The 20,047-nt window shown below is 37.6% G+C and overlaps 1 protein-coding gene across 1 annotated transcript; it reads left to right on the forward strand.

The window, feature by feature from the left end:
- Positions 1–1,016: 1,016 nt before the first annotated feature.
- On the forward strand, positions 1,017–3,287 carry LOC127093061 (uncharacterized). The gene is made up of 3 exons (XM_051031961.1): positions 1,017–2,130; positions 2,257–2,527; positions 2,933–3,287. Exons 1-3 carry the CDS (start codon positions 1,017–1,019, stop codon positions 3,285–3,287), a joined length of 1,740 nt encoding a protein of 579 aa, XP_050887918.1.
- Positions 3,288–20,047: the final 16,760 nt, after the last annotated feature.

A 20,047-nucleotide genomic window follows, 5' to 3' on the forward strand; every position in this document is an offset into this window, starting at 1 on the left:
ATTCCAAATCCCGTTGTCTACGGTCTTCCTCCAGGTTTTGTTCCACCGTCTGAAAGAACTCATGTTCCTCCACCTGCACATACTTCTGGAGTGGCTGACGGAGTCGCTGTGCAAGGACCTCCGATAGTCAATCAAGTAGTCATGCCCCGTACTGATGAAGAGCTCCAGGACAAGTTTGAAATGCAGAATTACAATGGAGCTACTCCAGTGGTCATCCCTACTGCTGCCCAAGATTCTGAGGCTATCTTGATGTGTCGTGCTCTGGCCGAAAAGCTAAGAATCTTGGAAGGACATAACTCAACCGGTTGAGTGCCTTGGAGATGTGTCTGGTCCCAGACGTGGTGATTCCTCCAAAATTCAAAGCGCCTGAATTTGAAAAATACAAAGGACTCACATGTCCTAACATACATTTGAAAATGTATTGCAGAAAAATGGCTGCCTATGCCAGAGATGATAAGCTCATGATCCATTGCTTTCAGGACAGTCTAACTGGGGCATCTTTGGACTGGTACATGCAGTTGGAATGTAGCAACATCCACACTTGGGATGAGTTGGCTGAAGCATTCGCAAAGCAATACAAATATAATACTGACATGGCACCAAACCGTACTCAGCTTCAGAGTATGGCCCAGAAAGACAATGAATCTTTTAAAGAATACGCACAACGCTGGAGAGAATTGGCTGCAAGGGTGCACCTGCCGCTGGTTGATCGTGAATTGATTGACATTTTTATGGGAACCTTGCAGGGCCAATATTATGAAAGATTGATCAGTAGTGTGTCCACAGGATTTTCTGACATGGTGATCGTGGGAGAAAGAGTAGAAGAAGGACTGAAGAGTGGTAAAATCCAGGGAGGTTCCAGCAGTCAACCAATCTTGAAGAAGCCTTTCAACGGATTCAAGAGGAAGGAGGGTGAGACTAGTGCCATTTCTTCTCAGAGGAGGGTACCACCCAGGGCTCCTGCTCCTCTGCCTTATTATCAGTACCCTTACGTAGCGGCTGCTCAATATCCAACCATGCCTTACCGTCCAATTTCTCCTGTTCCTATTCCAGCTCCGGTACCTCACTATCAAGCTCCACAACCTCAATTCCAGGCTCCTCCACCTCAACATCAACAGAATAATCAACCACGTCCAGTTCAGCAGCAACGACCAAATCAACAGAGGCCATATCAACAGTACAATAATGTGAATACCACTCCTATCCCAATGACTTACACTCAATTGCTACCGTATCTGATTCAGAATGGGACTGTCGTGCCAAGGGCATTACCTCCAATGCCGAAGCCGCATAAGCCTTGGTATGATGAGAATGCTAGATGTGCCTTTCATGCTAATTCAGAGGGTCATACAACAGAGAATTGCAAGGTGTTCAAACTCCGGGTTCAAGAGTTGATAGATCAGAAAATATTGTCTTTTGCTGATGTTCCAAATGTGGGGAACAATCCTTTACCTAAACATGATAGTTCAGGTGTCAGTGCTATAGAAAGTTCAACTGATGATGGATTGATAAAGGATGTGTTCAAGTTGAAGACTCTTTTAACAGTGGTCCATGCTAGATTGATGGAAGCAGAATTGATGAATGGAGTACATGATAATTGTGTGGTATGTTCGTCCAACCCCGATCAGTGTGGTGAATTCAAAATTTATCTTCAACGTTTGATGGATCAGCGGGTTATTCAGTTCACTAGAGCAAAGATTGATGAGGACGTTGCTGTGGTTGTGCCTGTGTTTGATCAGGAGAGGCTTCCCAAGCCTTTTGTGGTCCCTTATCAGAGAAATGTTGACCTAGAGCCAGTGGAGAAGATTGAGCCCATGGTTATCCATGTTCCCGCTCCATTCTCATTTGACAGTACCAAAGCCGTACCTTGGAACTATGAGCCTGTAGTTTATGTGGGTAACAAACCAGTAATCTTGAAAGAGCCAGATGTGACTAACATCGCTGGAGCTAGTGGTGTGACTCGAAGTGGAAGGGTTTTCGCTCCTGAAGTGACCCCAAACAAAGAAAGTGTACCAACAGTTGAACCAACGAAAGGGAAAGAGGTGAATCCTCCAGAAGTAGGAGAAGGCTCATCTAAGAAAGCAGTGACTACTGAAGAGGATAGAGAATTCTTGAAGATCATCAAGAAGAGTGATTACAAGGTCGTAGATCAGCTCAACCAAACTCCTTCAAAAATATCCATTCTTTCTCTACTTATGAGTTCTGAGGCTCATAGGACTGCTCTATTGAAGTTCTTGAACGAAGCTTATGTGGCAGAAGATATCAGTGTTATTCAGTTTGATAATGTGTTTGCTAATCTCAATGCTAGTAGTTGTTTGATGTTCACTGATGATGATTTACCCCCTAATGGGCGAGAACATAATATGGCGCTTCATATCTCCATTCAGTGTACAGATGTTACTTTGGCTCGAGTACTGGTGGATACAGGTTCATCCTTGAACGTGTTACCTAAGACTACCCTGGCACAATTGAATATTGAAGGGGTGCAGATGAGACCCAGTGCTTTGATAGTTAAAGCTTTTGATGGGTCTAAGCGAACAGTTATTGGGGAGATTGACCTCCCAATCCTGATTGGCCCTCAAACTTTCCGTATTACCTTTCAGGTAATGGATATTAGGCCTGCCTATAGTTGTCTATTAGGTAGACCTTGGATTCATGCTGCTGGAGCTGTCACCTCGACACTTCACCAGAAGCTGAAGTTTGTTACTTCTGGTAAGCTGATATCAGTATCCGGAGAGGAAGATATTTTCGTCAGCCATTTGACTTCTTTCAGATACATTGAAGTAGGTGAAGACATTGTTGAAACTCCTCTCCAAGCCCTTGAAGTGGTCAATGTGGTCCAGACTAAGCCGAAACTTGTTGAAGAACCCACGGGGATCATGACCTCGTGGAAGAGTGTGAAAGCTGCAATTGAAGCTGGTTGCCCTGGAAGTTGGGGAACAGTGATTGAACTACCAGAGAAGAAAGACAAGTGTGGATTAGGATATCAGCCGTCTATTGAACTTTTCAAAGATCAGAATATACATCAGGGGAAGGTTCCTAGCATCCAGGAAATATTCTCCAAAGCTGGTTTCCGAAGTGATGATCAAGTGAATGCTCTTGAAGATGAAGATCTAGATTTGTCTAAAATGGTATTTTGTGGACCTCCGGATGCTGCTCTCACTAACTGGAAGGCAACAGATGTTCCAGATATAGTTTCTTTTCAAAGTAATTTACTGTTTTCTAAAAAACATCCAATGCCATGCCCAAGGCATATGGATAGCTTTGTAGGGCCCATTTTGTGTTAATAGTTAAGCCTTATCATCAATACAAAGCACATTTTTTGAGATCCCTGTCTTTCATCTTTTTAATTTATTTATTTTTTTACAAACAAATAAACAACAAAAAAATGGCAATTTTTATTTCACATCACTTTCATTTTTCAAAATCTTCCTCTAAAAAGAAAAATCATTTCCATGCAGATCATTAATAACTGGATCCATTGAACACGACAATGCTATAATTCCCTATGACTTCGACCTCCCGATTAACCAAGCTGAAGAGGATGGTAAGGAAGACTACGAACTCCCAGAAGAGTTGACCAGACTTTTGAAACAAGAGGAAAAGATGATTCAGCCTCATCAGGAACCAGTGGATGTGATCAATCTGGGGACTGAGGAGGATAGAAAGGAAGTCAAGGTCGGAACTGCTTTGAAAAAAAATGTGAAGGAGGAACTAGTCAAGCTACTACATGAATATGTGGATGTGTTTGCCTGGTCATATCAGGATATGCCAGGACTCGACACCGACATAGTTGTGCACAAGCTGCCGTTGAAGCCGGAATGCCCGCCCATCAAGCAGAAGTTGAGAAGAACTCGACCAGACATGGCTGTCAAGATCAGAGAAGAGGTCAAGAAGCAGTTTGATGCAGGTTTTCTAGCTGTTGCAACTTATCCACAGTGGATTGCTAATATTGTGCCAGTTCCGAAGAAAGATGGAAAAGTTCGAATGTGTGTAGACTACAGAGACCTGAATAGAGCTAGTCCCAAAGATGATTTTCCGTTACCTCACATTGAAGTATTGGTAGATAACACAGCTCAGTTCTCTGTATTCTCCTTCATGGACGGATTCTCAGGATATAATCAGATTAAAATGTCTCCCGAAGATATGGAGAAAACAACTTTCATTACACCATGGGGCACTTTCTGTTATAAGGTAATGCCTTTCGGCCTGAAAAATGCTGGGGCAACCTATCAAAGGGCCATGGTGACTCTTTTCCATGATATGATACATAAGGAGATTGAAGTCTATGTGGATGACATGATTGCCAAGTCTCAGACAGAAGAGGAGCATGTTATTCATCTGAAGAAATTGTTTGTAAGATTGAGGAAATACAGACTGCGCTTAAACCCTGCTAAATGCACTTTTGGAGTCAGATCTGGAAAGCTTCTAGGATTCATTGTGAGCCAGAGAGGCATAGAAGTTGATCCTGACAAAGTCAAAGCTATTCAAGAGATGCCAGCACCTCGGACAGAGAAGCAAGTTCGTGGTTTCTTGGGCAGATTGAACTATATTTCCAGATTCATCTCGCATCTGACAGCCACTTGCGAGCCAATATTCAAGTTGTTAAGAAAAGATCAAGCCGTTAGGTGGAACGATGATTGCCAGAGTGCATTCGATAAAATCAAACAGTATCTGCAAGAACCACCAATATTAGTGCCACCAGTTCCAGGAAGGCCTCTCATTATGTATTTGACAGTACTCGATGAATCCATGGGATGTGTACTGGGGCAACACGATGAGACGGGTAGAAAAGAGCATGCTATCTACTACCTGAGCAAGAAGTTTACAGAATGTGAAATTAGGTACTCCATGCTAGAAAAGACTTGTTGTGCATTAGCATGGGCTGCTCGTCGTCTGAGACAATATATGATTTGTCATACAACAATGTTAATATCCAAAATGGATCCCATCAAGTACATCTTCGAGAAACCTGGATTAACTGGCAGAATCGCTCGTTGGCAAATGTTGTTATCAGAATATGACATTCAGTATGTAACTCAGAAGGCCATTAAGGGTAGTGTGTTATCAGAGTACCTTGCGCACCAGCCAGTGGAGGACTATCAATCGATGAGACTGGACTTCCCAGATGAAGACGTCATGTACATAAGAGACTATGAGATTCCAGGCCCAGAAGAAGGACCCGGACCAGGATCGCGGTGGACGCTCGTGTTCGATGGTGCCTCAAATGCATTGGGTAACGGAATTGGGGCTGTTATAACTTCTCCAAAGGATTTTCATCTTCCCTTCACAGCAAGGTTATGTTTCAAATGCACCAATAACATGGCGGAGTATGAAGCATGTATCTTGGGAATTGAAGCAGCTATTGACCTACGAATCAAGATTCTTGAAGTGTATGGGGACTCAGCACTTGTCATCTATCAAATCAAAGGAGATTGGGAGACCCGCCATCCCAATTTGATCCCATACCGAGAGCATGTCATGAAGCTAATCCCCTACTTTGATGAGATTAATTTCCATCATATTCCTAGGGAGGAGAATCAGCTAGCCGATGCCTTGGCTACTCTGTCATCTATGTTCAAGGTCAAGTGGGCTAACGAATCACCTACTATTACAATTCAACGTCTAGACGAGCCAGCACATTGCTTGGCAGTTGAAGTAGAAACAGATGACAAGCCTTGGTTTTATGACATCAAACGATATCTTGAGAAGCACGAGTATCCAAATGATGTATCCATCATAGACAAAAAGACCTTAAGAAAGTTATCAGCCAATTTCTTCCTAAGTGGTGGTGTTCTATACAAAAGAAACTTTGATTTAGTTCTGCTCAGATGCGTGGATAGACACGAAGCCGACCTACTCATCAAAGAAATCCACGAAGGTTCTTTCGGCATTCATGCAAACGGACATGCAATGGCGAAGAAAATCCTTAGAGCTGGTTACTATTGGTTGACAATGGAAACAGATTGTTACCACTATGCCAGGAAATGCCACAAGTGCCAAATTTATGCTGACAAGGTGCACGTGCCACCTACTCCTCTGAATGTTTTATCAGCTCCATGGCCATTCTCAATGTGGGGCATAGACGTGATTGGTATGATTGAGCCTAAAGCTGCAAATGGACATCGGTTCATTCTGGTTGCCATTGACTACTTCACTAAGTGGGTAGAAGCAGCTTCTTATGCCAATGTGACAAAGCAAGTCGTCACTCGATTTATCAAGAAAGAGATAATTTGTCGCTACGGAACTCCTAGCAAGATTATCACTGATAATGGATCAAATCTGAATAATAAGATGATGAAGGAGTTGTGCGAGAATTTCAAGATTGAACATCATAACTCGTCACCTTATAGGCCAAAGATGAACGGAGCTGTAGAGGCAGCTAACAAGAATATCAAGAAGATCATTCAGAAGATGGTGAAAACTTATAAAGATTGGCACGAGATGTTACCCTTTGCTTTGCACGGATATCGAACAGCTGTTCGCACTTCAACAGGGGCAACCCCTTTCTCACTAGTCTATGGCATGGAGGCTGTGCTACCGATAGAAGTTGAGATCCCCTCATTGAGAGTCTTGATGGAGACAGAATTAGAAGAAGCAGAATGGATTCAAACCAGATTTGACCAACTCAATCTAATCGAAGAAAAGAGGATGACAGCGTTGTGTCATGGTCAGTTATATCAGAGGAGACTCAAGCGGGCGTTTGACAAGAAGGTCCGACCTCGAGAGTTTAATGTAGGTGAACTAGTTTTGAAAAAGATAATCTCCCTCCATAAGGATTCACGTGGCAAGTGGATTCCAAACTATGAAGGACCATTTGTGGTGAAGAAAGCTTTCTCTGGTGGAGCTTTAGTTCTCACGAACATGGACGGAGAAGAGTTGACACACCCCGTCAATTCTGATGCAGTCAGAAAGTATTATGCCTAAGTAAAAGAGACGGATAATAAAAGCTCGCTAAGTTGAAAACTCGAAAGGGCGACTTAGGCAAAAAAATGAGCATCCCGGTGAGTTGAAAACCCGAAAGGGCGGCTCAGGCAAAAATTAGGGATAAACAAAAAATTAAGCCCGGTAAGTCGAAAACCCGAAAGGGCGACTTAAGCAAAAAAGGGTAAAATCTCCCGGTGAACTGAAACTCTTAAGGAGCAGTTCGCGCAAAAGTTAGGGAATATCCAAAAGCATAATACTGCAGCGACACAAGTCAACACTGCCACAAAGCTCAGATGGAAGAAAACAGTCCAATTACCATCTCCAGAAGCAAAGTAATGAAGACTAGAGGACATAGGGGAAAATAGCAAAGTTGTATTTCATTGGAAAATCAGTTAAATTTTTGTTGCCATTTACTTGCTTTCTTTCTCTGTAATCTCCTCTTAGAGGGGTTTACATCTTCATGAACCCCATGTATGAGTTATTCTTCTCATCAAATAAAATTGTTCAGTTGAACATTGCTTTACCAATTATTTCTGTTTTTCTACTTAATGTCGCTTTTTATTTTGATAAGATAAAAACATTAAAATATTGGAAACGACAAAGCTTTTGAAAACTTTAATTTGTTTTGATTTTGAAAGTATAAAAGGAATTTTTGTTGGTTTACAATAATGCATCTGGTTCACAAGACGTGGGACATTTCCTGGATCATTGTAATCTAAAGCAAGTTTGAAATGGATTCTCTTCCAGAAGCAAGAAGTCCTCATTGAAGCCCGCTTGGCGGAAAAAGCTGAAATCAGAGTTTTTTTTACAACAAAAATTTATTTCATGGTGTCAGTGCTATTCAAGACAAGGCGTTGGGGAATCCGAGCTTGATACCCGCAGAATGCATAAACTAATATATTCATGCATTGACATTCATTTTGCATATCATGTACAAAAACAGATCATGCAGAAACCTCAGCCAGATTCAGCAACCTCTCAAGAAAGTTCAGTGTAATCCTCAGCAGACCAAGATGTAAGGTGATTGATGTTCTCCCATTGGAACTCTGGTGTCAACGGAATTTCTGCTTGGTTTCCCCAGTAGATAACTCCACACAGAGTTTCTCCAACATTGTATTTTCTCCAGCAAAATTTCATGAACTCCCCAGCAAGTCTCTGGGATCTTCTCATTCCCCAAAAGAGTCTTCTGTCAGCCAAGAGCAGCTGAACATGCAGTTATTCCCCAAAGGAAGCATTTTGTTTATTTCCCAGCATTTTGCATCATCCAAGAGCAGTTGAATGCATTAGTTTTAGCCAAGAGCAACTGAATACTATTTTATTTTCCAACAGTTTACTTTAACCAAGAGTCGTTAAATGCATCAGTTTCAGCCAAGAGTTGCTGAATATGACATCTTTAGCCAAAAGCAGCTGAATATGATCATTTATTCCCCCAGGAGTGTCTGCCTTCAACGAAGAACGTTTAAAAACCAATCGTGCATGTTACCTTATAACAAGTCCATCCCAGAGACCTAATGTCAGTCAAGAGCACATGAACGTGATTCTCTCATCTCCAGTCATTTGCGTATCATTTGAGAAATCAAGAGTATTTCTCAATTCATTTACAATCATGGTTAAGGAATCAAGAGTATTTCTTAATTCATCTGCATATCATTTGAGAAATCCAGAGTATTTCTCATTTCATTTACATTTCATGATTAAGGAATAAAGAGTATTTCTTAACTCATTTGCATTCACATGATTAAGAAATCAAGAGTATTTCTTAACTCAACTGCATATCATATGAGAAATCAAGAGTATTTCTCAATTCATTTACATTCATGATTAAGAAATCAAGAGTATTTCTTAACTCATCTGCACATCATCTGAGAAATCAAGAGCATTTCTCAATTCATTCACATTCATAATTAAGGAATCAAGAGTATTTCTTAATTCATTTGCATTTCATCTGAGAAAATCAAGAGAATTTCTCATTTACATTCATGATTAAGGAATCAAGAGTATTTCTCAATTCATATGCATTATCATGATTAAGAAATCAAGAGTATTTCTTAACTCATACATATTTCATTTACATTCATGATTAAGAAAACAAGAGTATTTCTTAACTCATCTGCATGTCATATGAGAATACAAGAGCATTTCTCAATTCATTTTCATTCATGATTAAGGAATCAAGAGTATTTCTTAACTCATCTTCATAGAATTTAAGAAATCAGGAGCATTTCTCATATCATTTATCATCCGATGATTAAGAGATCAAGAGCATTTCTCAATTCATCTGCGTTTTCATTCAGCCATATGATGATTAAGAGATCAAGATTTTTTTCTTCTTAATTCATTCATCTCTGAGGAGTCAAGAGTACTTCTTAGCATGCATATCATTTGTCATATGATGATTAAGAAATCAAGAGTATTTCTTAATTCATTTTCATTCATTTTTAAGGAGTCAAGAGTACTTCTTAGCATCCATATCATTTGTCATTCATACGGTTGAGAAATCAAGAGTATTTCTCAATTCATTCGTATTCATTTTTAAGGAGTCAAGAGTACTTCTTAACCTTCATTTACATGCATATCGCCCGACAATTAGGAAATCAAGAGTATTTCTTAAATGTCGTTGCATTCATTTACATTATTGTCTATTGATTAAGAAATCAAGAGTATTTCTTAAATCCAAGTGCATTCGGTCATAACCATAAACATATCTTTCTTTCCCATAAAAGGGCAAAGTTTGGGTTTGTTTTGGTATTTAAACTATCTTTCACCATGATGATTTGAAGACAAGAGTTCTTCATATCCTCCAGTTAAAGATGTTTAAATAGGGGCAGCTGTCATACCCTAAATTTTACCCTGAGAGTTTTTCACTCGCATCAGCATAACATAATCTATCTGTTTTGTTGCATATTTAATCAGTTAAAAGCATTCATTAGGATTTAGGTGAAAAGTCAGGAATTCTGGCATTTTATCTAATCTTTATGATATTCATTCATTCATCTGTTGATTGAGAGGTCAAAAGATTTGAGTTCTCAAATCTCAGTGCATCATTCATTTAGTTGCATCTTGTTTTAGAGATTCAGAGGGTGACAATCAAGAGTATTATCGTCATCTGGATCTTTGTAGAGTTTTGTTTGTGTTTAAGAATCAAGAGCAAATGATCTAGGAGCGATTCGTTTACGTATGATTGTCTGTTCATATTTATCCAGTCAGCAATTCATTTCATTTACAAGACATTTGCATTTTATACTTGTCATAATATGCATTTTTTTCATAGAATATTTAAAATATCGATCGGAATAATTTTTTCGGATATACAGACAGACTGATCGAATCGTTTCTCAACTATATGTCGGATTAACGGGCAAAAAAATTCAAAATTTGAGCTTGAAGATGTCAGTTTTCTTAACCTACGGTTCACATAGTTTAACCTGGTGTGCTCGTTTTATTTTTTCGACTACTTTTTCGGACGCATTTTAATCAGTCTGATCCTTTTAACCGATCAATTTTTATTTCAAAATTTGATCGAAACCTGTATGTTTCCGAAATTTTATTTCGCGTTTATCATTTTAATGCATTTGATTTATTTATTTATTTATTTGAAAATTTTTTACGCCCGATTTTTATTCATTTTTATCCTTTTATTTTGTTTTTTAATCAAAATTATCGTTAGAATTGAAGAGAATTATTTATATTGTGAGTTTTGATTTATTTTATTTGCTTTTTTAATTTAATTAGTTAAAAATATTGTTATAGTTTAAAGGATAACAAAAAGAACCAAAAAAAATTTTGTTAATGGTTAGAGCATACACGTGACTAAAGGCATTGCAATTATGAGAAAAAACTCAAATCTATCACATGATGAAAGACCCGCGGCTCACTTTGATTGGAAGCCACCTACAAAGATCAAAAGATCCCTTTCCTCACAAAGTTGGTGACTATAGGACCACTCTCTTTCATCATCACTCTCTGCTATATACTATCCCTCTCACTTCAAAAGAAAGGGGATATCACCATCGATCACTATCATCATCATTTTCTCTACCTCACTTTTTTCTCTCTAAGGAAAAAACTTTCAACCACCTTAACATAACATAAACTCAACAAACTCCAAAAAAAACTCTTCCTCACCTCACTCTTTGTTACTGAACTAAATAAGAAAAATACCTTAACAAAAACTATTATTCCATCTCACATAACTCCACCTCCTTCCTTAATCATAAAACCTACACCATCTCTATTAAAACACCACAACTCCATCACCATCTTATACAATCATACACTATTTCTATCTCATTTTTCACTTGATGATATCCAACACTAACTACCACAAAATGCTCAACCTTCATACATGCACCACCGTGTAACTTCGTTCACGACTCGCCACCTCTTCATGTGTTCACCACCGTGCAACAACAACCGACACCGTAAAACTCCTTCGAACCGCCATAGAAAAAATTCGTTGGAAAGGTTAACGCATGAGGAAGAAATAGAGGAATTTTTCTTTTGATTTGTTCTTCTCCTTGCCACTTGTCACCGTTTGGTTAGTGACTTTTTGTTTTATTATTATAATTTTTTTTTAAAAAAATCTCCCAAAATCTTTCCCTCTATACTTATCATGCAAACTGTCACTCTCATTTATTTTCTTCTTTTTGTTAATTATTTATTATGCTTATACTTATTATTATTATTATTATTATTATTATTATTATTATTATTATTATTATATATTATATATTATATATTATTATTATTATATATTATTATTGTTATTATTATTAATATATATTATTAATATTGTTATTATTATGAGTATTATTATTATAATTATTTATTAACTATAACTAATATTATTCATTACTATTACTATAAGTTTGATTTTACTAACTGTCACGGTCATTACTATTATTATCATCAGATAGTACTATTTATTGGTTATCATATTTGATTAATATGTACGTTATGGTTACTACATATCATTATTATTATTATCTATTATTCTAGTTATTTTATTTATTTATTTATTTATTTTTGGATTATTAGTTGTTTATTTATTTATTTTGTTTTTTTGTTTTGTTTTTATTTATTTATATTTATTTATTGATTATTTATTTTTATTTATCGTTAAAAAGAAATTTTGACTTAATTGTCCAATCGATTTTGTACAGATGCATAGCAATTTTAAAGTTAAAAATTCAATTTAACTTCAGAAATTGCATACAAGTATAGAGTTTATTGATCGGCCTCAGATAGGGTGATTCTTATATGAATCTTCTTACAATTACTTAACACAGCGCTACATTTTTCCTTTTCAATTTAACTTTTGATTTTATTTCGAGTCCCTTGGCTTTCTCTTGGGCCTTCTTACAACGAGATTCTTTTATTTCTCAACTGTCTTTCAAAGCTTATATGATTTAATTATTGTGTTGTATCCCCATTCAACAAACTGTATCCCCAGTCCCAAAAATGTGTAATAAATTTACCGCTTTCATTTACTTTTATGTACCAGTTGATTGTTAATAAACGATTAAAATCAACCCTTTCAGAAAAGAACAAAAAAACAAACACTCGATCCAACGTCGAGTCTTTTATCCTAAATCAAATCCAAATTGATTGCAAAGTCGAGCACCACCCCCGCCACATCCAAATTACTTTCATAAGTCAACTTGAGACACTTGATCCAACGTCAAGTCGTCCCCCTATTTTTAAAAAAAAATTCACAATAAAAATGGAAGAAATTGATTAAGTTTAGACTTTCTCTGTTTCGAATGTTAGGATACTGCTGTAGAGCTCAATGTCCAAACATTCGTCTTCCATATTAACATACAGTAATTACTAAAATTAGGTCATTTCTCTTATAGAAGAAAAAGATTGATTGGGTATCGACCTTCTCTTTCCCGATTATTTGGACACTGCTGTAGAGCTCTCTGTCTGATTAATCGTCTTCCGTTAATAAACTTTGACCTAATTTGCCACACATTTTCATAAACAAACTTTTGGATGAAAAGAGAGTGATTAGGCTTAGGCCTCTTCCTTTTCAAGCATCTGAGTACTGCAGTAGAGCTCCCTGCTTGGATGCTTGTCTCCGCTTAAAATCAACTCAAACTCATCAAACTTGTTTTTCGCCCTTGTGCAACTCCGAAAACATTTTCAGAAAAGAGTATGCAATATCCATTTTGATGCGAAACAAACAAAGACTTCAGCCTCCAAGAGTGAGCAGCAAGTAAAGGTTTAATCGCTCAAATGTGATCCAAGTATCACTCTCTTTAAAAGCAATCCATCAAGTAGTTCTCTTTGGGTAGAACTACGTATGCCTTGAGTTCTTCATAGCACCTGGAGATACGTAGGAGCAGGATTGCGAAATCTTGTCAGGCACATTAATATTAAAAAACCCTAAGTCTTTCCTTTCTTTCTTTCTCTTTCCTCACCCGATAACTAGAAGATCGCGAACGATATCACGCTAACACTCTAACACGAAACTAACTAAATGGGTCCCATCGAGTACGATGGATGTGAGGGGTGCTAATACCTTCCCCTTGCATAACCGACTCCCGAACCCGATTTGGTTGCGACGACCATTTCTTTTTGATTTTTGTGGGTTTTATCGATATTTCCCCTTTCCCTCTTTGGGAATAAATAAAGTTCGGTGGCGACTCTGTTTTGTTTCTATTTCGAGCATTCCTTACGCTCGGGTATTTTTCGTGCCGCGACAATGGGTCGATGTTTGATTTGAATTGGAAATGGTTTGATCAATTTTGAAATGGTTTGATCAATTTTAAAATGGTTTTGAATTGATGGTGAAAATGGGAGAAATCCATTATGATCAATGTAGTTCTATTATTTGTTAATTTAATATTATTTATTGTTGATTGTGATATCATGGTTGTTGAATTATGCATATATGTTGTATTCATACCTTATAATTCTTGAGAGATGTTTGTAATTTTGAGCGACCCTATTTGGTCGTGTTTCCCACATTTTTTCAGAAACCTCACGATCTGTTTTCCCTAATTTCAAAACCTTACAACTTGTTTTTCTCAATTTCCTCAAATGTCAGAAAACCTAAAATTTTCCAAAACTAGACTTTTTCACAAAAGATAAAAAATTAGACTTTTGCACGAAAATTGAAAAATCAGGACTTTGGGGAAAAATCAGAAATTGGGTTTAGATAAGGGGTAGCAGCGAGCCGCGGTGGTGCCAAAATTGGGCGATCACGCTGGTCAATAGCGGCCGAAGCCGCGGGCCGGCTCCGACATCGGCACCGAGGAGCCACGCGACGGGCCGAGCCAGAAGGCGGCTGAAGTGGGTGAAGGAGAATTGTGATCTAAAACATAGCAGAAATCAAAATTTTCTCCTTTAGTGATCCTTACGAATGAGCATGACCAATGATAGAAATTGTTACCTCTTGTGGCGATTGAAACCTTTGATGCATATCTAAGGATTGATCATGAACGTTGAATGGTGACAACGTCTCTACTTAGTCCACGTAAACAGATTCCTTCAGTCTCAGTGCTAGCTGCTACGAATGAAGGCTTTGAGTGAGAGAGAGAGAGAAACGAAATTTTATCTAGTCAAATGCTTCTGCACAAGGGTTCTATTTATAGAATCACTTGTGTGGGCTGCAAGCTAAAAAGCCCACTTAGGTGTATGTGGCTCATATCTTATGATATACCAAAAATCACTTAAGTGCATAGTACCTTACCATATTTCTTATTCTACTTAAGTGCATTGTACCTTACGATGTTCTACAATTCACTTAAGTGTACCGTACCTTACAGTGTTCCTTATTTACTCTATCTTTCATCAATCCGTCCTTTTGTGTGTGACCCTTTAGGTTTTTGCGACATTGGCAATTATATTAAATCACAAATTTAACATAATAAACAGTGAGCGGTATCTAGCAACACATCACTACTACCCAAGACACGAAAATATCATATGATCTGACAAATTCGTTTGTGATAATACTTGTGTGTACAATTACTCTTTTGCCCTTATGTCTATATTGAACACAAGGCGTAAACCGTGTCATCATTGTCTAGTTCAATATTGGGCCCTTAGACATTTATCCTGTTATGCAGGATAGGAAAATTCCATCTAAGTTACTCATGTCCCTTAGCATGCTTCATGGAGTATCCATCAACTGTCTTTATGGTCATAGTGGTTTCAGGCCGAAGGGTGATATACACCACTATCACCATGAGAATAACTTATAACACTTTGCATAACATTCTATATAGTATTCTCATAGCGGTCAATCCAGTATAAATATTACTCCTAATATTCATGCCTATGTTTAAGACGTGATAACTCCTTATCCATGATCCATGAGATGTGATCATCAATCTATATACATAATAGTCTTAATGCTTTAATGTTACCCCACTTCACAACAAAGCTTGACTACGGATACTTTAAGAATAATATTCTTATGTTTAATAGGATCTCATGATTAAGTCACACTTGATACATTAAATGGACTAGCTATTCTATGGACTTTATTAAACAAACATAATAAAGAAAAAAACCTTTTATTATTAATAAATAATTCGACACAAGTACCAAAAGTATTGGCCTCTAGGGCTTACACCAACAGTGGGGTGTAGGATCAATGACAACAACAACACGAGAAGGTTGCGGCCGCAGGGTGCCGCATTGCAGGTCTGCGGTTGCGGCCAACGATAATGTTTTTAGTCCAACGACGGTTACAGGCGTTTTTCGGTAGTTTTTGAGTTCAGGGAGTTTTTCTAGTAATTTTGAGTAATTTTTGACTTCGATAACTTTTTGGTACCTTTAGGGTCACTTTTGAGTAATTTGAGTCAAACTGTCAGCCCTTAGAGTTAATAGAGTTATCACTTGTGAAGAGTAGCCTTTAAAGCTTGTATGAATACTTTAGAGTACTTTTTGATACTCTACAGTCATTTTGAGAGGTGAGAAGTGTTGAGTTTTTTTTGGGACTCTAATGAGTTATGACTGATAGAATAAAATTTTGAGAATTTTTAAGTATGTCGATGAGTTAGAGCTTTGAGTAATAAAATAACTTTACTCTTTTTAAGATGAAAAATAATTATTTTAAAAACTATATTTTTGGATATTAGTAATCTGGAGGGATTACAATGATGACATGTGATTGAGAATTTGGGAGATTAGTAATCTAGAGGAATTACAGTGACAACATGTGATTGGCAATATATTGGTTCATAAGTGGAACCTTATTTGATGATGTTTTGATGATGGGGTTTCTTTAATAGTGGTGATGATAATAATTTGATGATGATGTTGTTGATGATGATGCCTTGATTATTGATGAATTGCATGCTTGCTTTTATACATGATCATGCATGCATATATTTTGGAGTTAGGTAGGACTTCGGTCCAGTGATGGCCTGGTTCAGAGAGGGACTATGGCAGTCTCATGTTCAAAGAGGGACACCGTTTAAAAGGAACCAGAGATATATGCAATCAATAACATACATTTGACCCTAAAAATTAGTACCACATGCATTTTTGATGAAGGAGTTGGTGGCATTAGCCTTTGCATTACTATTTGAGTGTTGATTGTGTTATGTGTGAATGATGTTTGTGATTATCGATATTTACCATTGTCGCGACACGAAAAATGACCACGAGCACTCACACGCTCGCAAATGATAATATAGTCTCCTCCAAACTTTATTTATTCCATAAGGAAATGGAAAATATTGATAAAACCCTTAAAGAAAAAGAAAATGGCCGTTGCAACAAAATTCAGGTTCAGAAGTCGATTATGCGAGGGAAAGGTATTAACACCCCTCACATCCATTGTATTCAACGAGAACCATTTAGTTAGTTTTGTGTTAAGTGTTAGCTTAAAAATGTTTGCGTTTCTTTAAAAGTTTGAAAGAAGAAGAAAAGAACTAAAATGTAAGTTTTTTATTAGGGTTCCGGATGAGACATTGAATCTCGCTCCTACGTATCTTCAAGTGCATTGGATAACTCAAGGCCACGTTGTTCTAGATAGAAAATTTGTATTTGTTGGTAGATTTTAGCAAAATATATTTAGTCACAATCTAACGGAAAACATTTCTTACTACCCAAAATAGTGGAGAAAGGGAACGTCTGCGTCACAGCAGAATATACAAATCAATATTCGCGGGAAAACGTCGCTAGCTTACTCACACATATAAGGACGAAGTGTTGTTTTGCATTGTCTTGAGATAAAACATCTTGTGTTTTGTAAAAAGGGCTTTGACGTCGTGCTAAGGTGGAAAAGAGTTTGATTGATTGATTTTGTTTTAGAATGGATGACGAATGCTCGAATGGTCGAGCTATACAACTTGTATCCAAACTCTTGGGGAAAAGAGTGGTCTACACCAACTGTTCCTTTTTCACCCACTTAATTGTGAAAAGGGTTATATATCATTAAGGTTTTTTTAATGGAAGATTAATACTCGAATGGCCGAGTTATACAAGTCGTATCCAAGTATTCCGGGAAAAGTGTGGTATACACCAAATCGTTCCTTTTTAGTCTGATTTATTATGAAAATAAGATTGTTTAGGTCTTGATTATAAAGAAGTTCAAGATGAACTTGTTAAGAGTTTTAAAAGGACGACAAATGGTCGAATGGTCAAGCTATACAACTCGTATCCAAACACTCGGGGAAAAACGTGGTATACACCAAACCGTTCCCTTTTCATCTTATTTGTGAAAAGATGTTTGAAAATGATTAGGTATTTTATTTTTATTTTGAAATGCACTCGATATGGATCGATGTTTGATTTGAATTGAAAATGGTTTGATCAATTTTGAAATGGTTTGATCAATTTTAAAATGGTTTTGAATTGATGGTGAAAATGGTTGACAAATAATTTAAATGTGAGAATCGTAACGCAAGGTTGCAAGTTACATTGCGAGGGCGCTAATTCTAGCGTGATGATGCAAACTCTAACGTGATGGTGTAACATAACGCCGCAAACTATTCAAATCACAATATGACAAGATAAACAATGTGCATACAATATAATTACACCAGCATGCATTCATCACAATCAAATCAAAAGGTAAACAAACACGAAACATGCACGTATCAAAATATCACAACGCAAGGATGCGAATTGAGTTCACATAACGTGAAGACGTGCGATGCAAAGTTGCTAAATGCAGAATTTAAATTCGATTTAAATGTAAAGAAATTGAATCATTGTATATAAACACAAATTGAATTACAAGTAGCTAACGCGAAGTGCGGTCATCGCAAACAAATATCACATAATGAAAGCAAAAAACCATGGGTCGAAACACAAAGTAGTGAAAAGAAAATGTGCATTGTCGTTATGTCAAACTATAAAAAACGCATACGAATTCGAATTAAAATGTGACAATCGAATTGAAAATGTCACACGTAAATTAAGAGAAAAAACAACCAGCAAATTACTAACGCCAAAATGCGACCATCGCAATCAAAACAAACACACATAACACAATGTTGACGAACAAAATTAAACCGAATACGCATGATATTCTCGAATCCGATTTTGGCGCAACAGTAAACAATAACAGCAACTCGTATACCAAATGTTTACATTGATACACCAAAAGAAAATTCAACAACGTTACAATATACAAACCATGTCTGACCTGCGGATCGAATGAGCTTGATTCCAACGCAAAAAAAAAAAAACATACAACAATCCACTATGCCAAAAACTGGAATAGACAGCGCACCTTAGAGGGCGCTTTATTACAAAAGCGCTCTCTAAAGTGAAGCGAAAAATAAGGAGCAATAGACAGCGCATTTTAGAGGGCGCTTTTGTAGCAAAGCGCCCTCTAAGGTGAAGCGAAAAAATAAGGAGGAGATAGAGGGACAACAATACATGGCGCTTTTTAGAAAGCGCCCTCTAAGGTTACCCTTAGAGGGCGCTTTTAATAAAGCGCTGTTATAAGTCCATGTGCATTTCCAGCTTATAAAGCGCTTCTGGAAAGCCTTAGAGAGCGCTTTCATAAGCGCCCTCTTAGGCCCCCTTTAGAGGGCGCTTTGTTTCCACAAGCGCCCTCTAAGGTGAAACGAAAAAATAAGGAGGAGATAGAGGGACAACAATACATGGCGCTTTTTAGAAAGCGCCCTCTAAGGTTACCCTTAGAGGGCGCTTTTAATAAAGCGCTGTTATAAGTCCATGTGCATTTCCAGCTTATAAAGCGCTTCTGGAAAGCCTTAGAGAGCGCTTTCATAAGCACCCTCTTAGGCCCCTTTAGAGGGCGCTTTTTTTCCACAAGCGCCCTCTAATGTCCCCTTTAGTAAACATTAAAATTATAACATACTGCGCGTTTTGTTATTTTCGTTCTTTTTCACGTTAGGGTTCTAAGGCGTTTTCCTTCCACCTCTGTTAGATCTACATTATTACTGCGCGTTTCCTCCTTCTACCAATCAAAGGTACACGCTTTTCCCAATTTCTGTTTTATGTTATTGCTTTGTTTTAGCTTTGCCCAATTTCTGTTTTACATTATTACTGCGCGTTTCCTCCTTCTACGTTTGTTTCGACCATGATAGCGCATGCAATAGGAAATTGACGGTTGGTTTTTAGTGACCATGATAGCGCATGCAATGGGACTACATTACCCAGTAGTTAGGGTTATACGACCTATGAACATATGATTTTGTGTCAATACCAGTATCATTAGAAACCTAGGTCCGAATGTGTTTGAACTCTTCTGAAATTGTTTTTTGTTTATTCTAATTAGTAATGGATAATACATGGATGTCTTCCAATCGATTGTCGAGAGAGTACGAGAATGGGGTATCAGAATTCGTTAAGTTTGCCGTTGCGCACGCCGAAGACCCCAGTAGAATGATATGTCCTTGCTTGGGTTGTTGTTATGGGAAACAGGTTGACGCAGTTCAGTTGACATCGCATCTAATGAGGCATGGAATTGATCGAAGTTATACATGTTGGAATTTGCATGGTGAGAAGAGTAACGAGAATGTTGAACCGGGGGATAGTACGACCCATGCCTCAAACTATAGTGGCGCAGATACATACGATTGTGATCGAGTTGAAGAGATTGCAGAAGCACTTGAAGGAGATCTTAAGGATTGTCCCGAAATGTTTGAGAGGTTGGTAAGTGATGCAGAGAAACCTTTGTATGATG

This window comes from Lathyrus oleraceus, chromosome 1 (genome assembly GCF_024323335.1).
Source record: "Lathyrus oleraceus cultivar Zhongwan6 chromosome 1, CAAS_Psat_ZW6_1.0, whole genome shotgun sequence".
NCBI classification, from domain to species: Eukaryota; Viridiplantae; Streptophyta; class Magnoliopsida; order Fabales; family Fabaceae; genus Lathyrus; species Lathyrus oleraceus.